This window comes from Esox lucius, chromosome 10, assembly GCF_011004845.1.
Source record: "Esox lucius isolate fEsoLuc1 chromosome 10, fEsoLuc1.pri, whole genome shotgun sequence".
Lineage (NCBI taxonomy): Eukaryota > Metazoa > Chordata > Actinopteri > Esociformes > Esocidae > Esox > Esox lucius.
In genome coordinates, this window is record NC_047578.1 from 21,259,156 (window position 1) to 21,278,672 (window position 19,517).

Below are 19,517 nucleotides of genomic sequence, written 5' to 3' on the forward strand. Positions count from 1 at the left end.
GGTTTTGAACAGTGTTATGGGTCTTTATCTTGTTGAAATATCCAGCCCTGGCGTAACTTCAACTTTGTGACTGATTTTTCAACATTATTCTCAAGAATCTGCTGATATTGAGTGGATGTGACACTCAACTTTAACAGCATTCCCAGTACCGGTACTGGCCACACAGCCCCACAGCATGATGGAACCACCACCAAATTTTACTGTAGCTAGCAAGTGTTTTTCTTGGAACGCTGTGTTCTTTTGCCATCATACATAACTCCCCTTGATATGACCAAATAACTCAATCTTTGTTTCATCAGTCCACAGCACCTTATTCCAAATGTGCGTTTGCATACCTCAAGCGACTCTGTTTGTGGCAGGTGTGCAGAAAGGTCTTCTTCCGCATCACTCTCCTGTACAGCTTCTCCTTGTGCAAATTGCAACATTTTTCGGTAGTATCTTTTTAAATATGCACAGGAAGAAGTGCTTTTTCTTTGAAGGGGTGCTTACTTTGACCCGGGAGAACGGAGCAGGTATGTCGCCTCAACCCAGAGGTGCCAGATTTGTGTCTGTTGTATGTTTATACTTTTGCACATTTGTTGCAACTTACAAAGTCCAATTCTTTACCATTTTTGTCTCTAATAATTGAGAAATGTGTCCAAATATCAGACTTGCCTTGCTTTATGTTTGCCCAGTCCCACCCGCAGCAAAGTTAAAAACGCCTGCTCCCGTGAGATTTGTGACCCACGGGATACCAAATCCAATGCAGTCCTCTAGCGTGGAGTGCCTTGCTCATTCTGTAACTGTTGAATGTTTACATGTGGTGAAATGAAGCTAACCCGCAAGCACGTTAGTAAAATGTGGTTGTAGTGTGGCCTGTAGACACCATCTCATCTATTATGCAACTCCTGAGAGGGACAGCTGCAGCAGGTGTCACATTTATTTTCTTTGTGGGCCCTGTAAAACAGGTTTTGATATTCATACTGTCATTCTTTAAAGTTTTCTTTCTATGAATTGGTTATTGTGTCAATCCCACAATCAGTAGGCTAGCAGTAATTTCTTGGTCATTGATTATAATAAGGTTTGTTGGTGGTTATTTGAACATAATATTAAAGTATTAAGTAACTTCTCATCACTGGGATGTCCTCTCTCCAATGCCATTCAGGGGCGAAGTAACTAGCTTACTGTTATTTCTCCGTTGCGGCCCTCTTGCAAGCTGAGTGAATTCTGTGGGCAATACACTGCCTTCTTTCAGGGTGGATGCGGTTGGTTGGTGTCCCTCTGGTTGATGCTTGGCAAAATGGGTTGAGTGCCCTCCTGCCTGTTGGGCCCTGTCTGGGGTTACCCCGTATCAGCCCCAAGGTTTTATTCTGCTATATTATTGTGCCGGGGGAGTAGGGTTAGTTCTCCTTCTCTGTTGTAAATCCTTGTTAATCTAAGGAATGCGCTCTCTAAATGTTCCTTATCTCCTGCTCAGTTTGAACTTGAGGTATTGGACCACACCCCAGGAGTACCAAGTTCAAAACACTCATAGCTTTCCCTGTCCAAAGACCTCCTGGTTGTGTTGCAGATCAAGACGATTCCAGCTGCCACCCCGCTGACCATTCCACCCCCGGATTGTCTCTGTCCTTGTCCATCTGGTTATGCTTCTGACCTGGATTATGTTTTATAGACTCTGGATACAGCCCACATGCATATATAAATTACTACAATTTGTACTCTTATAATTGTTCACCTGGCACAGCCAGAAGAGGACTGGCCACCCCTCAGAACTTGGTTCCTCTCTAGGTTTCTTCCTAAGTTTCAGCCCCTTTAAGGGAGTTTTTCCTAGCCACTGTGCATCAACACTTGTTGTGTGCACCTTGGGGTTTAAGGCCGGGTGTTTTGTAAAAGCACTTTGTGAAAACTGCTGTTGTAAGAAGGGCTTTATAAAAGAAATGTGTTTGGATGATTGATAACTTCCAGTTAGGTCAGTCTTTCTCAACTAGAGGGACAGTTGCAAAAGACATCACAACTTTTGTTTTTCTTTGTGTAAACTAGTGAATGTGAAATTAATCAGAACCCAGACAAATGTGAAGCCCACATCCCGTGACCCTCAACCACTGTGTTGTAGTGATGGGAAGTCTGGGCCCTTTTGGTGATATGACTCTTCTGGCTCTGTTCACCTGAAAGAACCAGCACCAGAATTATGTTACAGAATGAAATTCATGTTTATGAAAGGTAACATGTTTTAGTTCAAATTGTTCAGAGAGCATACCATATGCACAGCCTTTGCTTTTTGCAAAAATAAGATTAGCACTTTTTTATATACATTTATTTGAAGAATTCAATAGGTTTTTTGTTGAATGGCTTAGAAACCTCAAACCATTTTCAAATTGTTCAGAGAGGACACCCACGTATTGCACAGCCTTTGGTTTTTGCAAAGAAAGTTTAAATTGTTGTTTAATAAAAAATTGAACACAGCCTTTGTTTTTTTCAAAAAAGTATTTAATTTATTTTATAAGCATTGAAAAATCGAAAAATTCTATATATTTTTTGTTGAATGGCTTAGAAACCTCAAACCACATTCAAATTTTTCAGAGAGGACATTCAAATTTTTGAATTTCTTTATTTAAGAATTACATTTTTCAATTTCCAGATGTTTATAAAATAAATCTTTTTTTTGTGCAAAACTCAAAGGCTGTGCAACATGTGGGTGTGCTCTCTGAATTAATACCTTTGAGGCATGTAATTTATTGACAGGACCTAACCATAAGCAGACTGCTGTATACATTGTTTTGATAAACATTGTTTGGGAAAACAAGAGCTGATCTCGGGTTTTGAATATCCGTTGAATTTCCAATATTGAATATCAAACCAACTATAGGAGAGTCAGTTGATTTACTATTATGTGAATCAGAACATAGTGCTACCTGGATTCCTTAAGATAACGATTTTGAAATGATGTATACTTTTTCAAACTAACAATATTTATTGATGTATTGAAGTAGGCTAGTATTTGATTCATTTTAAAGCTATATAATACATTATGAAATTAATTATTAAAGAGACCGCTAATTAATTTGTATACCCATTCGATTTCTAACATTTGGGCAAAATTGTTTTCTTTAGGCTAATTGCCTCTTCATTATTTTCTCTCATTCAATATTCAGACACGACTACAAAGAAAACAACCTGGAACTCGCCGTGTCTAAGTAGCAGAAATACAATGGCAATTAACACCAAACACCAGAAACCAAACACCAAGGAGACTCCAGACAGGGAGGCCAGAGAACTCACCCGGATATTTAAAAAAAAAAATGGTACGTGACTATGTGTGGTGTCTCGCTTTTTGTATGATCTCTGTAGTAGGCTACTCTGGAAGCCAGCCAAAGAGGAAGTACGTAGGGACGGGCGAGTCTATCCGAGAACTGATCCGCATTATTTAACTCTATTCACTTCAAAGAACCGTTTATTTGGCTCTTATAGGTTTATATTGTTTTTATCTGACTCCAAAAGGCTGTCAGCTAACTACAAACGACTCTTTTACACATGAGATTTGGTTTGCGACGTTCCCTAAAAAGAACCGTTCATTCGCAAACGACCTATCATCCGCCACTTTGTTTAGGCGACCAAAGCTACTGAACTTAGCAACTTATATTACCAGTGAACAGGTACAATCGAATGTATTAACAACTGTAGACTAGGATCAACACAACTACATTAACACAATGGCATTTGCAGACGATGTCGGATGGACATGGTCCCCGGAGGAGACAAAGGCGCTTATCTCCGTATGGTCAGACGAGCAGATTCTTCTGAAGATGGAGCAAACGTATAGAAACAAACATGTTTACAGCGAAATTTCAGAGCGGCTGAAGGACCTTGGTGTCAAACGGACATGGAAACAGTGCCAAAATAAGATGAAGGCCTTGAAGTGGAGATACAGAGAGACCCTTAGGAATCCAAGTAGCCGACCGTGTCCATTCTTTTCTAAACTGCACAAATTTCTCGCCGCCATGCCTGACATGCCTGAATCCAAGGAAACTGGCGATGAAGAAGATGAGGAGGATGATGGTATGTAATGGTTAACAAGTTGTAGTGTATGATAGTAGGTTTGTTGTTATGTTATGGAATAGGCCTATACATTAGTTCCTTTTGAATCATGGAAATGCGCCTATTGCCTTTCACAACACCCACTTGTGTGACAGAGGGTCAGAGAGATGATGTGGACGGGTTAAGTGCCTTGCTCAAAAACGCAACAGTAGGGGAAGTTTGTTTTAAAACATTTGATTAGTTTTCGGCATTTTTTTAATATGAAAATATAAAATTGTACAATTTTAAAACGGAAAATCTGTTCCGATCAATCAGATAGAGATTCAGATTTGGTCATCCAATTTGACCTTCAGCAATATTTACATGCTGTTTTACCATTTCTTAATTATTTAAATCACTTTTTGTCTGCGCACTTTGATTTAAATGAAAACGGTATCATGCTTTTGTTAGCACCCCAGAAAGCAGCGAGTCAGTGGGAGACCGCCGGTCCTCTGTAGGCATCCAGGACCGCGCGCTAGGGAGATCGCAAGTGGATTTATTGACGTTTCTATACTTGCTTCCTCCACTGACAGTGCCGGATCCATGCTCAGCGCAAATCTGTGGTTCTCAAGTTCGCGACACATGACAGTCCTTTACAACGTTTCAATTTTAGGCCTTTGCGCTATATGACTACACAAAAAGTACGAGTGATTAGACAGCCACAATTGCGACATTTCCAGCGAGCTGTGGAGTGAGTTCTGTGAAGTTCTAAACCCCTCGGAAATGTCTTTCCACTTCTTAAACTACACAACCGTGCACAATGTATGTGCACAAACGTGAGCATGAAAATCAAGTGCTGGTCCAACTTATTTATGTATTCGAAAAGGCGTGGACTGGTGTCAACCCAATTGAATCAGTGGTTTAAGGTTGAGACCGCTTTGAACCAGTGGTTCCCAACCAGGGGTACTAGGACCCCTGGGGGTACTTGGCCTCTGCACAGGGGGTACTTGAAAACTTTGTTTATGGTGGGGACACCATAGACTTACTAGTGAAATTAACACGAGGGGGTACTTCAGGGGTACTGAAAGCAGTGCAAAAACATTTTGGGGGTATAGTAACTGAAAAAGGTTGGGAGACACTGCTTTGAACAACAGGAATGTGCTGAGACTTAATGTAGACCCTCACAACAGTGGATCCCTGTCCTGTTATGAATGGCGCCTACACAAATAATATTTTTTTAGTTACATTTGAATAGCATATAGTGTTGTACAAGTAAAAAAATTGCTTATCACATTCAATAATTGCCAATCAAAAGACATTGTGGTTCCAGCGTCTCAAACAGCTGACCTCCTGGGATGTTCATCATACAGTCTCTAGAGCAGAGCCTTCGCTAGGATCACAATACATTCGGGGCTTAGCCCACCCCACAGCCCTGCCCGGGACAGAAAATACAGGGTTTTGAATGTACATATATACGCTAGCGGCCTACACTTCTACGTTGTCATAATGCACGATCGAAATTATAGATGAATAGATCAGGGGCAATTTATTTATTATATTTTTTTTTGGTCAATTTGAGATCCGGGGGTATTAATTAAAGATCCGGGGCTATAACCCCAAATGCCCCGGCCTAACGACGCCACTGCTCTAGTGTTTACAGAGCATGTTGCGATACAAAACACCCAGTGAACGGCAGTTGTGTGGCGAAAAACACAGTATTAATTTGAGGTCAGATGAGAAGGGCCTGTTCAAGGTGACCGAAAGGCTACAGTCCAATAACCACTCTTTCCAATAGTGGTCTGCAAAAGAGCGTCTCTGAATTCACAATTGAACATTGAAGCAGAACACATACTCCAACACACACTCCTAGTTGCTCCTTGCTGTCTCTCAGTGTAACACACAATAGCACTAACTTTGGCTGTACAGTAACATCATTAGTCTCACTATGCCATTACCAGCTTGCAACTTTATAGATAACGTTAAGCAGTAAGTACAAAACATACCTAGTTAACTTACTAACTCCTTTCTCTTTAGAAAAGTTCACAGGTCGGAGTGACTTTTTGAGTTGGGTCTTTAAAAGACAGTTATCATTAATGATTGTATCAGAGAGCTGAGGGTCTTCGGCCCCAGTTGCCATCACAGCAAATTAGCTTGCCAGCTAAAGCACCACAGGCTCCCAGCTACTTGATATTATCCCACCCCTGTTCAGGTACTACTGGCTTAAAAAGCAAAAAAATGAAAATCCTATATTGCAAATATTTTTTTTTGCATGTTGCACCTGTCTGGGTATGTGGTGAACATGTTTGATCATCAGCTAATAGGAGCAAAAACAGGCTTGGCTGTGTGCAATCAGTAAAAGGACCTATACCTGTCTGTGAACTGCACCTGTTACACTACAAAGCAAACAGATTGTCCGTGGAGCTGTGGTGTGCTGGTAGTCAAAATCTTCTGTAGGGTTTTATTTAGGAAAAAGTTAATTGTGCCATGTTCATGAGGTAAATTCACAGATGCAGTTCATTCAAAAAGTATTCAGAACCCTTTATTTTCCCCCATTTTATTACATTACAGCATTATTCTCATATGGATAACATGTCATCAAATATTTTTTCCCCCTTATTTAATCTTCGCACTATCCCATATTGAACAAGCAAAAATAGGTCTGTAGACATTTTTGCAAATTCGTAAAAAATTATTACATTTACGGTAGTATTCAGCCCCCTGTACTTTGAGAGCTATTACAGTCTTGAATATTCTTGGGTGTGACGCTACAGGCTTGGTACTACTCCTTGGGTATGACGCTACAGGCTTGGTACTCCTTCTTGGGTATGACGTTACTGGCTTGATATTTATTCTTGGGTATGACGCTACAGGCTTGGTATTCCTTCTTGGGTATGACGCTACAGGCTTGGTACTCCTTCTTGGGTATGACGCTACAGGCTTGGTACTCCTTCTTGGGTATGACGCTACAGGCTTGGTATTCCTTCTTGGGTATGACGCTACAGGCTTGGTACTCCTTCTTGGGTATGACGCTACAGGCTTGGTACTACTTCTTGGGTATGACGCTACAGGCTTGGTACTCCTGTATTTGGGAGTTTCTTCCAGTTTCTCTGCAGGTCCCCCCTTACAAAAACAAAATGTCACTGGCAAACATGTTCACTGCTTGTTCGCCACAAGTTCCAAGTTGTGCCAAACGTCTAGTAAACTTCTGGTAACAAGCAGAAACAAATATGAATTTGCGGGAAACTTGCTGCAAACAGTAAATATTCTAGCAAACCTGCAGCAGGAAAATAGACTTAAAAATAAATTGGGCATCAGTGACTATAGAGTCAGTGGTTGTAATCAAACGGTCCCCTGTTCGAATCTCGACTGGGTCAACTGTCCCTGGGCAAGGCACTTTACCCTATGTTGCTCTGGGGAAAAATGTCCCTGCACTTACTGTGAGTCACTTTGGATAAAATTGTCTGCTAAATGATTAAAATGTAATTGTTTGCCTTAAGTTTTCCACAAAGTTAGCCAGAAGTCCACCACAAGTTTGCCACAAACCTAATTTGCATATGAAAATATTACCTTGCTGCAAATTTGCAACAACATTGCCAAAGGTTAACCACAACTGTCTGCCAGAAACCTAGTATGTTTGTAAGGGCTCTCAAGCTTGGTCTGGTTAGATGGGGAACATCATTTTCAGGACTCTCCAGGGATGATTGATAGGGTTCAAGTCTGTACTGTAAATGTAATGTTCCAGTTTTTTATATATAAATTTGAACATTTCAGACGTTTATTTTTTTCTGAAACGTTCATAAAATAGACTGCTGACCCCTAAAATCTACCTGGTAAACCATTGATATTTAAATTGAATCAAAACGTTTGCTTCCAGTTACTACAAATCCCCTGTTAAATGTTAACTTGAATGGGAATGTCTGTTGTATTTACAGTTTCGTATAAAAGATTGAGAGTTTACTACAATAGACACTGCCACCAATGCTGTACCCCTTGAAAGTTTACATTTTACCACAATGGGTCTTGCAGGTGGTGCAGATGTCTAATGCACTATTTTGTTGCATGAAGCTGAACACTAGAGTGCAGGTTTAAGCCTTGACTGTTTAGCTATGTGACAAGTAGCTGAGAAGCACCATGGGCCATGCAAACCTGCCAGCATCTCCAAGGTAGCCGGGAGTCATTGTCCACCAGGATTTTCTGATCTTATTTCACTCTAGTGGCTAGCTCCGGCTGTTGTAACGGTAATTGAGGTAGTCAGGTGACGGAGCGTTCCCTCATGGTTTGATCTGTGTAATTTCCAGTTGAAAGTGCAATGTGTGAAAAAAGTAGAAAACCTGTCAGGGATGCCTTAGGACAAAAATCAGTGTGATGACTATAAAAAAGACACTCCTTCATACACACTCCTCCCAGAATAATTCATCAGTTTGAGAACCCTGTTTCTAATCTTTGAAATGATATCAAAATCAGCAGTTAATAATTTCAGTGTCATGGGAGGGAGATGCAGAATGGGTCAACTTTGATCACTTCTGTGGTATTTCCAGAATTAAATAATATAAAAAAGTTACATCCCACCATCCGATCCGACCACAAACATCTACGGAAGGTTTTGTTTATATCAAAAGTTGTGCAGTGAGAACTGTTTGTAAATCAAATGGAAAGAGCCATTTATCGAAACTCAGTGGTAGCTTAGAGATTAAGCAGATTTTTACGCATGAAATAAGGAAAATCTTAAACCCACTGAAAATGATTGAGGTTGGATTAAGGCCCTATAACTGAGAGGCTGAGAGGGAGGTTTAAAAAAGATAATTGCATTACATTGACTTCAATATGGCTATGTGGTAGGTTGTATCAAGATGTGTTAAATAAATAAATGAAATGAAAGGAAATATAAGCTCTTACATTTTTTTTTTATTACTTCATTTCATATAGTTTAATAATTTCTGTTTGAATATGATTGCAGAAGTTTTACCTCTCCTGCAGATGCCAAGCTGGGTACCTACCCACATTTAGATACCCAGTTATAACTCCTTCAAGTGTGTAATATCCAGTAACCTATACACTGCATAAACATGGTCTGGAATGTCACTGTTTTCCCCCCTGTCCTACCAGGTCCCCCTCTTCCTCTGTCGTCTCTGCGTCTTTTTGTTCCTCCACTGCGTTTGGTGTCGGCAGCTCTATGGCAAGTTGTTCAGCAGGGAGACATAATGGACTACGGCTTGGTGGAGGAGTTTGTAACCACTGTGTTGGAGGTGGTCCCGGATATGATGAGTTACAGAGAGAAAGTCCAACTCGTCATGGGGCTGCGGGCACAGGTGAGAGTTCAATAGGCCTGACTGAGGTGGAAAGATGGGTGGAATGTGAGACTTTGGACTCAGTAGAACCTCTAATTAATGTCAACAACAAAGAATAAAAGATGAATTAAAAACATACAGATTGAAACCAATGTCAGATGCAATATATCACACATGATCATTGTTTTTCCTATACTTTAGCTAATTGGCATTTTGTATTTCAGTAACTTTGATACATGCTTTTGCCATTCTCAAAGCTTGTCGTCTGTGAAATATATATACATATACATAATTTACTCCCTCTATATTGTTCAGGGGAGATCAGCCACTGCAGCCATTCCATCTATTAAATGTTTCCCAGAGCTAGCACCCCTGAATCAACTTATTAACTAATTAACAAACCCATACCTGTTGAATCAGGTGAGCTAGCTCTGGGATACATTAAATAGATGGAATGGCTATGGGGGCCAAAGGAGAGGTTTGGGAACCACTGCCCTAAGGCACTGCATTGTTTTTTATTTGTGCATTTTCACACAGATGGATGGAGAGGTGTACCTTATTATCACATGCATTTGAATGATTTTGAGACTTCATGTAAATGATCAAATAAAGATTGGTGTAGACATACAGATTATTAAATAGTTTATATTATTTAACATAAGCACATGTACAGTAACATTGGTTTGCAGTAGTTTACACATCCCATTACAAAGTTATGTGTAATCGATTGGAATTCCTAAGTAATGCCCAAATGTTTTTTTACAAGAAAATAAAGTAAACTCAGCCAACCTATTCCTTTATGATGTAAACTCTATAATATTGAAAAAAAATTAACAAAATGTCTGGTTTCCACCGTCCAGAGGTGGCAAAGGGAACGTATGAATTCAAAAACAACAGGGACGCCTAAAAACATGGCACTTCACCCAGAACTTGTGTGTCTTCGCTGGAGTGTTCTGGACTTTTGTGAGCGCAGTGTACATGCTGTTCTCTGGGAGCACCATTACTCAGCACTCAAATATCAGTACACGAGCATAGAATAAAACCACATGTCGTTAATAGACCAAGTGGAAGTACTCCAGGGGAAATGTGTTTCATGACATTCCAAAGGTGTATACATAAAGATACAAATCATTCAATATTTTTTTCTAAACTCATCAACATATTTTTTACTTTGCATTCAAATAAATTGACAGCTCATAAAATGTGTATTCCCTTTGCTACTCTCTGGATGTCACAAACGTATTGTCAGCCACACTTGACAGCAGAGTTCCCCGTCCTGAGGAAGTTACTAGGGGCAAGTGTTTTGGGATTCGATGTATGTTAACCCTGCTGCTCCAAATGCTCGGCTAAAAAACTCAGGAATAATGTGAGAGCCGAGATAAAAGCAAGAGATTGGTTTGTGGCCAAACTGTTTCAGTGCTACGTGTTTGTTTTTGCCAGCTGGTTCTGGAGTTGTGTCGATCTGATCAGTCAGCTGACCCAGAGACCATCCAGCCACACCTGAGCCGAATGAGGACCTGCATCATCACTCATACAGAAAAGGAGGTGATTAACAATCAGTGACAGATGGAGACCTGTAACACTGCTGGACAGCACCATTTACTAACTAATCATTTGATGTGTCATGCATATTGCCGTAGATTGATCCAGAGGTGGAAGCATCGGAATCAAACTTCTTGGAACTGGTCCAAACCCTTTTAGATGACCCAATTGAGAGAGAACACTTCTTCCAGGTTGGTGTGGAAACAATTCTGCTAAACAGGCATTTAAACCCAGGAGGTAAACTCAACTGCAGTGTGCACAATGTGTTACTTTCTGTTAGTTATACGTTTGCATCACTAACCCTAATGGTTGAGAGGTCTCATTAAATCAATTATGCTAAAGTTACATAATTACATAAGTATGATAACAGTACATAGTTGTAAAGCAGTAGTGTGATACTATACTTGTAAGGATTCATCCAGAAGTCTTATTCAAAAAGTAAAAATCCGTTGACTTCCCCTCTTCGCCTACATACAATACCGTTCGAAAATTTGGGGTCACTTAGAAATGTTCTTGTTTTTGAACGAAAAGCACATTTTGAACTATTATGTGTGTGTGCGCGCATGTGTGTGTATACATACATACATACATACATACATACATACACACACAACCAACCTTGGTCGATTAATTTATATATAAATACACACAATACACGAATGGCCAAAAAGCAGTTTATTAATACTATAATGATATGAATAATATATCAAAATGAACTTCAAGTCTTTTATTACTTTAACTCAACTTGCGTTTTAGTGACTGTTGAGTTGACTAGTATAGCTACTAGTGATGTAAACAGTATGCTGCAAGCTGCATGTTACATTAACTGGATATGTTATTCACTACTCGGATGCACTTTTGTTTTCTAGGAAATCTTCCCAGAAGAATTCGGCCCCATGTATGACAATGCACTGCAGACCCTAATGTGGGAGTTCCTATCCAGACTGGAGAAGCTGCTTCCAACACCTTCCTTTCAACAGGTAGGGGCACTTTTTGCCAAGAGGTGTAGCCTTGGTTCATTTTTATTAATGTTATTTAGGTAAGTCTACTATGTATACCTTATTGATGTTATTTGGTCACTTTAATTTGTTGCTCCTTTTGCACTTCCTGTAAAACAGACTGCATCATGGCTCAGACCTGCTCCCTCTCTGCTAAAGGAGTGTGCACAGACTGTAACTCAACCACAACCTTTGAAGACTCTCCTCCAGCACCACAGATGCCATGGTTCTTTGTTCACTAATGGTAGGCTTTTTTTAAATGTTCTTTTTTTTGTATTAAATAAAATGTTTCAACATTTATATCATGTTGATAACAACCTGTAAGACACTAACAGGCATCATACACTGAAAAGTAACCATTGCAAAAACATGCAGGTGGAGATTATTATTTACTAGTATGTTATTAACAGGCATTAAAGTAAAATAAGCATTTTTATAGGGACCACTAACGTCATGTTTGCGTTTGATTTTGAATGATTTATTTGTGTTTGCCATCTTTAGGAATGAGCATTATGGCAATCATGATTGAGCAATAGGTCTGAACTATGGTCACTCAAAGATAGCAAGTCTTGCGAAGATCCCTGATTTAACTACTGCTGATGAACAAATAAATATTGGCAAGATTGAAATACCATATCATCACTTCTATTGAGCTTTTCACATACTTAAATCAGCAAGTAATCCCTCCCTATCAAGCTATGCATGTACTGTTGTGACTGACAAAACTAGCCACTATACCAGACCAGCTAGCTAACACTATATTGTCTGACATAAACATAATGTGTTACTGTTAAACATAAAAATCATGCTTAGCTGGTTCCATGAATATTGCTGTATAAATACTGAGTTTCTGTCCAAACCAAATCTAGCATGCATAGTAAATCATGCTAACAATTGTGATATTGTCAAACTGTTAATTTCTGCACAACACATTCCCTCTTGTAAATTTTCACAATAAAGACGTGCTTATCAAATAATGTAGACATATTTACTTATTCAATCTTTTACATTTTGTTTTTTAGGCTGTATTAGGCATTTGACCTAAAAATCCTTAAGATGGTGCAACAATTCCGGCTTTAGGCACCATAGCACAACCAAGATCATGAGGCATTTTCTATATTGTTTTTATGTTAAGAATACATTTTTGTGTATATACTGACTAAGTGTCAATTCTCTTGCCTTATTGCTCTTTCAGCACATTCATCTTCTGCCAACAATCGCATCCTCTCTTCACTGTCTCACTCATTCTCAGAGAGGATGGAAATGGACATTGATGAATCACGCCAGAACAGTCAGTCTGTTGCCACTTGTGCTCCCAGTAATGAATGGGACACCTTAACAGAGCAAGGTAATGCAGAAGAGCAGCGGACGAGTTTGGACACAGTTAAGAAACCAGTAGAAATGACTGAAAGAAGGACAAAAGAATGGGGAGAGAACTATGAGGAAAGACTGCAACACCAGTTGGCTTATGATGTTTTAAAGGTAGAGATTGTAGATGGAGACGATATGTCAGAAACGTCCTCAATGACCACAGACGATGTAGGATGGACTTGCTGGACCCCAGGAGAGACCAAGGCACTGATATCCGTATGGTCAGATGAACATATTCTTCATAAGATGGAGCAAACATATAGAAAAAAACACGTGTACACAGAAATTTCGGAGTGTTTAAAGGAGCTAGGCGTAAAAAGGACTTGGAAGCAGTGCCACAATAAGGTAAAGGCCTTAAAGTGGAGATACAGAGAAACGCTGAGGAACGCAAGTAGTCGACCCTGCCCATTCTTTTCTGAACTGCACAAATTTCTTGCCCCCGTGCCTGATACTCCTCAGCATAAGGAACCTGGCAAGGTTTCAGGTGATGTACGCTTTTGGGATCAGGATGAAAGGCCTCACGCTTTTGTTGATTCGGAAGAACCTTCACATGAGGAAATGGCTTCTAGAAAAGTGACACAGAGCTCACTTGGGGCAGAGCGAACAGAACAGAAAAACAGTGAGGGAGCCTTTCACAGCCTTCCAAGTGACAGCAGGATGAAAATCCAAAGAAAAACAAGTCATCGCAAAAATATGGCCGAAGACATGTCCTCAACGTCATCCGACAACGACACGCGGACCTGGACGCTGGAAGGGACAAAAGCGCTAATCTCTGTGTGGTCAAACGGACAGGTTCTTCAGATGATGGAGCAAAGTTACAGAAAAAAACATGCCTACAGTGAAGTTTCAGAGCGGTTGAAGAATCTTGGCATCAGAAGGACTTGGAAGCAGTGCCAATCAAAGATTAAGCACATGAAGCACAGCTACAGGCAAGCTCTGAGGAACCCAAGTAGTGGTCGAGCCACCTGTCCATTCTTTCCGGAACTACATGCATTTCTTTCCAGCATGCCTGATATGCCTGAGTCCAAGGAAACTGCTGTGGTTTCAGATGGAGACCTCTTGTCCTCAGACCAGGATGAAGGGCCTTCGGTTGATGTCCAGTTAGACCCTCTTCGTGAAGACATTGGTTTAAAAAATGTGACACAGAAGACACTCACCGCAGAGCAAACAGAAGACACAAAGGGGGATGACAGTGACAGCAGGATTAATTTGGGTAGGAAGCGTGAGGTTGAAGACATGTCTGATTTGGAACTTCAGCCTGTAGTACTGCTGACACAACTTGATGACAATGGTCTTTTGACGGGTGAGTAAAATGTCATATTTATTTTTGATCAGAGAATGTATGCGTGCAATTAATGTTTTGTGTGCAAAATGAATTCCAAGAATAGGGAGTATGAAAATGTTGTATTGAAAATCATGCTTAGTGAATGTATACATTAGGGTTGAGTGTGACATCTTCCTGTGCATCTTTTTAAAATGGAACTTCTCTCCTGTCAACACCAGGTGGCGCTTCTCATTCTTTTACCCATAACGTCAGGCATTCTCCTAAAAGAAGTAAGCGTGCCAAAATATGCTCCTTCTGTGGAAGGAGTTTTCTTGGAGCAAAGGATTTGACAACACACATGAGAACTCACACCGAGCAGAGCCCTCACCAGTGTACCAAGTGTGGGGAAGGCTTTGAACATCTGGACGACCTACAAAAACATCAGCAGAATGAATGTGAGGAGATGAACCAACAGGAAGTCAATGAACCCCAGCTTGGAAAGAAGGACTGGATGTCAAGACTGTCCAGTACTGATTCCAAAACATGCCAGCTATGTCATAAGACTTTTGAATTTCAATATTTGTTAAGAAGGCATCTTATTTTATTTCACAAAGGCAAAAGCCTTTTTAAGTGCCCTCTGTGTCTGAAGGGTTTTGCCTTCCTCAGCGCTCTGAAGAAACACCAGAATAACAAAAGAGGTTGTCCTACAAGTGAAGGCATCAAAAAGAGGAGGGAGCTAGGACCAAAACCCTCCTTTGGTCATGTCATCAAAAGGCGTTTTAAGTGTCCCCGTTGTTTGAAGGCTTTTGTATCCCATAGTCAATTAAAAAGACACCAGGAAAACAAAAGAGGTTGTGGGATAGAGAGAGTTGAAAAAAATGGGAGGAAGCAGACATGGACACTGACTCCTGGGGAAAATAGTAAAGACATTCCTCAGCCTTCCAGTCTAGCAACTGAGGAACCAACTACCTCCTATGCCGTCACCACTTCAGCACATTCCTCAAATAAAAAGACTATTCCCAAAGCATGTCCTATCTGCCATAAGACGTTCACCTTTGAAGCTACCATGATAAGGCACATTGCTTCTCACCAAAAGGAAAGTCTCAACAAGTGCCCTGATATCTTAAAGTGCAACTTTTGTAAAGAGACGTTTTCTCGTGGCATGGAACTGAAGATCCACTACAGTCGTGTTCATCAATTTACGGGTCCGTTCCCCTGTCCTTCTTGTCAGAAGACATTTGTTTCATTAACTGAGTTGCGTTTACATCAGAGGAATGAGCCAACGCCATACCAGTGCTCTGTGTGCCAGCGTTTCTTCAGAACGCAGTATACCTTGACCATTCACGAACGAATTCACACAGGGGAGAAACCATTTGTCTGTGCTGAGTGTGGAAAGGGTTTCCGGAGTGAAAAGCTCCTGCAATCCCACTCGAAGAGTCATGTTGAGGGAAAGCCGCACGCTTGTTCTACTTGTGGACGAAGGTTCCAGAGAGAAGAGCTTTTGAAACAACATATGTTGCATCACAAAGATGCAGCTTTTGTCTGCCCAGACTGTGGCAAGAAGTTTTTCCAGCTGACATGGTTAAGAAGGCATATGTTTATGCACACCGGTGAAAGGCCGTTTCTCTGTGACCTCTGCGGCAAGGGTTTTAAGTCTACGGCTGAGCTGAAGATACACACCATGACCCACACAGGAGAGCGGCCATTCAAGTGCCCAGAATGTGGTAAAGGCTGTAGGCAGAAGAGTGAGCTGCAAGAACATCGGAGAAGACACACGGGAGAGCGTCCGTATCCATGCTCCATGTGTGATAAACGCTTTTATAGTAACAAAGACCGAAAACGGCATATGCTCATCCATACTGGAGAGAAACCGTACAAATGTCAAGCATGTGGCATGGCTTTCAACCGTGGAGCACTTTTGAGTGTGCACCAAAACAAGTCATGTGTATATAGGCATACAAGTCCTCTACATTACACTCCTCTACAATACACATCGTTGTAATGATGAGCTTTAGCTTTAGGAATGTTTGTACCTTGATTAGAAAAAAGCTTGATGTTTTTATTTATGTCTTTATTTAGGGCAATATTATTATTTTTCACAGTGTTATGTTTTCCTTCCTTATTTCCTGCACCTTTAAGTCATCATCCTGTGTATATATAACATAAATTGGGCATGTGAATTCAAAACAAAGTGTTTTGTCACATGACTATGAGTGTATGCGACTCCATTTTGTATTTCCATGACTGTGATTTGGTTTTTGATTCTGTTGCACAGATGATCAGACTGTTAACTCTAATATTGATTGGGTTCCTGTAATGTTAAACATTACTTGTTTTACCACCGTTGCATTCTTTTTTTGGTAGAACTACCTAAATAAAAATGTATTGGATGTATAGGATTGTGCTTCTTGTTATTGTTAGGTGTGTGGATATGATACAGTGGTATATACGCATAGCCTATATTAGCATCGAGCAAACTGCAAGTTGTAGAAGCAGGGCTTAGAAATTCAAAACAGGAATCTAATAATAATACTTTTATAGTTCTGTGTTTTAGCAAAAGGAATTTAAGCAATTCACAGAATAATGTTCAACTGTCTCTTTTTAGCTCATTTATCATCTCATGAACATAACTAAAGGCACCTAAATAGGTGATCTAGATGTCCTTTGAAGTGGAGTATATTTTCTGTATATCTCCTCTTCTTCAAGCAAAACTAGGTCCAACAAGACGTATTTCTAGCAAATAATGATATCATTTAATTGTGGTGTGAAACATCACAGAAGCTGAGTGATATGGAACACATGAGATTAGCATCTGGCTCTACTCAAGCAAATAGTGTAGGCTAAGGCTGAAAGAAAGGTATTAGTCTACAGGCTCTCCCAGTTTTAAAAGGTGAGCGAGACTGCACCAAAGGTGTTTGTCTTGGGACTGTCTGTTCCAAGGATTAGATTCTGCCTAATTCACTGTCCTCACTATATTTTTAAGAAATGCTCCCTTGTTTATACTTTAAACATGCAATTGAGTGTGTTGTGTGGTTATCTGAGATCAGACTTACATGATGGAAAAAAAAACTAGGCAAATATGTTAGCTAGACACTGCTTACAACTGTACCAGAGAATTGTACTCTCAAAAAAGGACAACGACGCAAGTTATTTTGTTCATGTTGAAATAGAAAATTGTCCACTAGTTGCATTTCAATCTGTTATGGAACCCTCTATGGTCCGGGAGCTCAAAGGCCATTATCTAGAGTTGGTCAGCTTTTTTGTTGCAGGGAGATAATGGAGTGGGTTTGTGATTGCCTTGTATTCAGGCATATCTTGACAGCACTAGCACTTCATCTTATGGCGACAAGTGAACAGCACTACTCTGAGTTGTCACCTTGACTGGTCACTGCCAGTCAAGTGAAACTTTTCTTTTGCATTGCCTGAGGTGGTACAAAACCTCAATTTGAATGTAGAACATTGATCACACAACCCTTTTCAGCTTAACCTACCCACTTAGCAAAATATTCTGGAAGACTTCTTTTCAATGTCCTTTGCTCTGTGGTTAGTTGGTAATAACATTGAGTTGAAGATGCTTTGACGTTACGTTCTACTTTAAATCCTATCAGGTGTCTTCCCTCTGTCTCATAACCTTCCAAACAAAAGTAAATAACACTCCACAATTAAAAAAAAAACTGTACCTAAACTTCATGAAGTAGCACTCCTTTACCCAGTGCATGTAACTAGCTGCTAATTGGGACTAATTAAAAAGACAACTTCCACTGACATTCTTAGAAAAGACAGTATAGCCACTGAAAACCTAGCCATAAAATGAATCCCCTTCTCCCCTTTTCAGAATCATAAAGTGCCCCAAATGATTCTGATTTAAATGTACTTTGCAACTGCTACAGATATACATAACCACATGGGGAAACAACATTTCTCACTTTTGAGGTGAAAAATTGTTATGACAAAACAGCACTCATAAATGTTCTATACATTGTAGCCTACCAGGTGGAAAATCAAGGTTCCTATCTGACTTCCAATATAGTGCCATCTTGCAACTATCCACCCTATGCCATAATGTTTGTTTTATTGACCCAAGATACACATCCTGTAATCTTCAATGTGAGCAAGCATATTGGTAACCACAAGGATGAAGAGGTGAGTCCAGCGTGAGCTATAGGCAGCCTATTCCCGTGTTCAAGCATTTATTGTACTACTTTAAAGTATGTGAACCCCTTGTGCAATTCTGGATTTTTTTGTTTGTTCACCAATAAATCTTTATTTAATCAGAATCAGTCTGTTTTATCTAACATTGCGGGGATATAGAGACCAATTCTATATGTTGGGTTGGAGGAAAAAATGCATGAAGTTGAAAAACTAAATTAAATAAGAATTTGTGCAGGTGCAAATATAGGTGAACCTCAAGTGCATTGATTAAATCCAGTAAGTAAGTAGGTGGGTACATAATTGGGTACTAAATGAACCAATAAAAAAGGAGGAATATTTAAGAAAAAGTTTGCGTGGGACTGATAGAGATGAAACATGGTCAGTTTGGTGTTACTTAAACAACATCTGGGAATTTGCAGGCCTCTTGCTGCATCAAAGTTTACTGTGCATGCTTTAACAATATTGATTGGAGTGGCAAGAGCTGGGCCTGCTTTTCCTCTTATGGACCTTGTCGACTGCTTATCAAGGGAATGAGAAGATTCTTGAATAGAAGTAAGAAAAGCAGTCAAGTAGCTAAAATTGAGCCGAAAGCTTCCAAGACAACACCCGAAGCATTTAGCAAATGAACTAAAGAATGGCTCACGAGAAAGTTGATTTGTGTTTTGGATTGGAAAGTCAAAGTCTTGACCTTATTCCAATCAAGATGCTGTGGCAGGACATGAAGCTGGCAGTACATGCCAGACACCTCTTAAATCTTACTCAATTTGCCGAGCTCTGTAAAGAAGAATGGGCAGAAATCCTGTAAAATAGGTTTTAGACACTGATTAGTGGCTATAGGATATGTTTAATCCAAGTTATCGCTACTAATGGAGGTGCTAAAAGATATTTAATGAAAGAGTTCACATAATT

The 19,517-nt window shown here is 40.0% G+C and overlaps 1 protein-coding gene across 1 annotated transcript; it reads left to right on the forward strand.

Annotated features, from left to right (window-relative positions):
- The first annotated feature begins 3,377 nt into the window (after nt 1–3,377).
- On the forward strand, nt 3,378–18,676 carry LOC105025854. Its single transcript, XM_010896862.5, has 8 exons — nt 3,378–4,035; nt 9,100–9,302; nt 10,722–10,826; nt 10,922–11,014; nt 11,693–11,803; nt 11,942–12,065; nt 13,017–14,495; nt 14,696–18,676. The coding sequence occupies exons 1-8, from the start codon at nt 3,690–3,692 to the stop codon at nt 16,456–16,458; spliced, it is 4,224 nt and encodes a 1,407-aa protein (XP_010895164.5). The 5' UTR covers nt 3,378–3,689; the 3' UTR covers nt 16,459–18,676.
- The last annotated feature ends 841 nt before the right edge of the window (nt 18,677–19,517 follow it).

Coding starts and splice junctions, on each gene's coding strand:
- LOC105025854 (XM_010896862.5), top strand. CDS start 3,690: ATGGCATTTGCAGACGATGTCGGATGGACATGGTCCCCGGAGGAGACA. Junction 11,804..11,941: donor CAACACCTTCCTTTCAACAG/GTAGGGGCACTT, acceptor CCTGTAAAACAG/ACTGCATCATGGCTCAGACC. Junction 12,066..13,016: donor TGGTTCTTTGTTCACTAATG/GTAGGCTTTTTT, acceptor TTGCTCTTTCAG/CACATTCATCTTCTGCCAAC.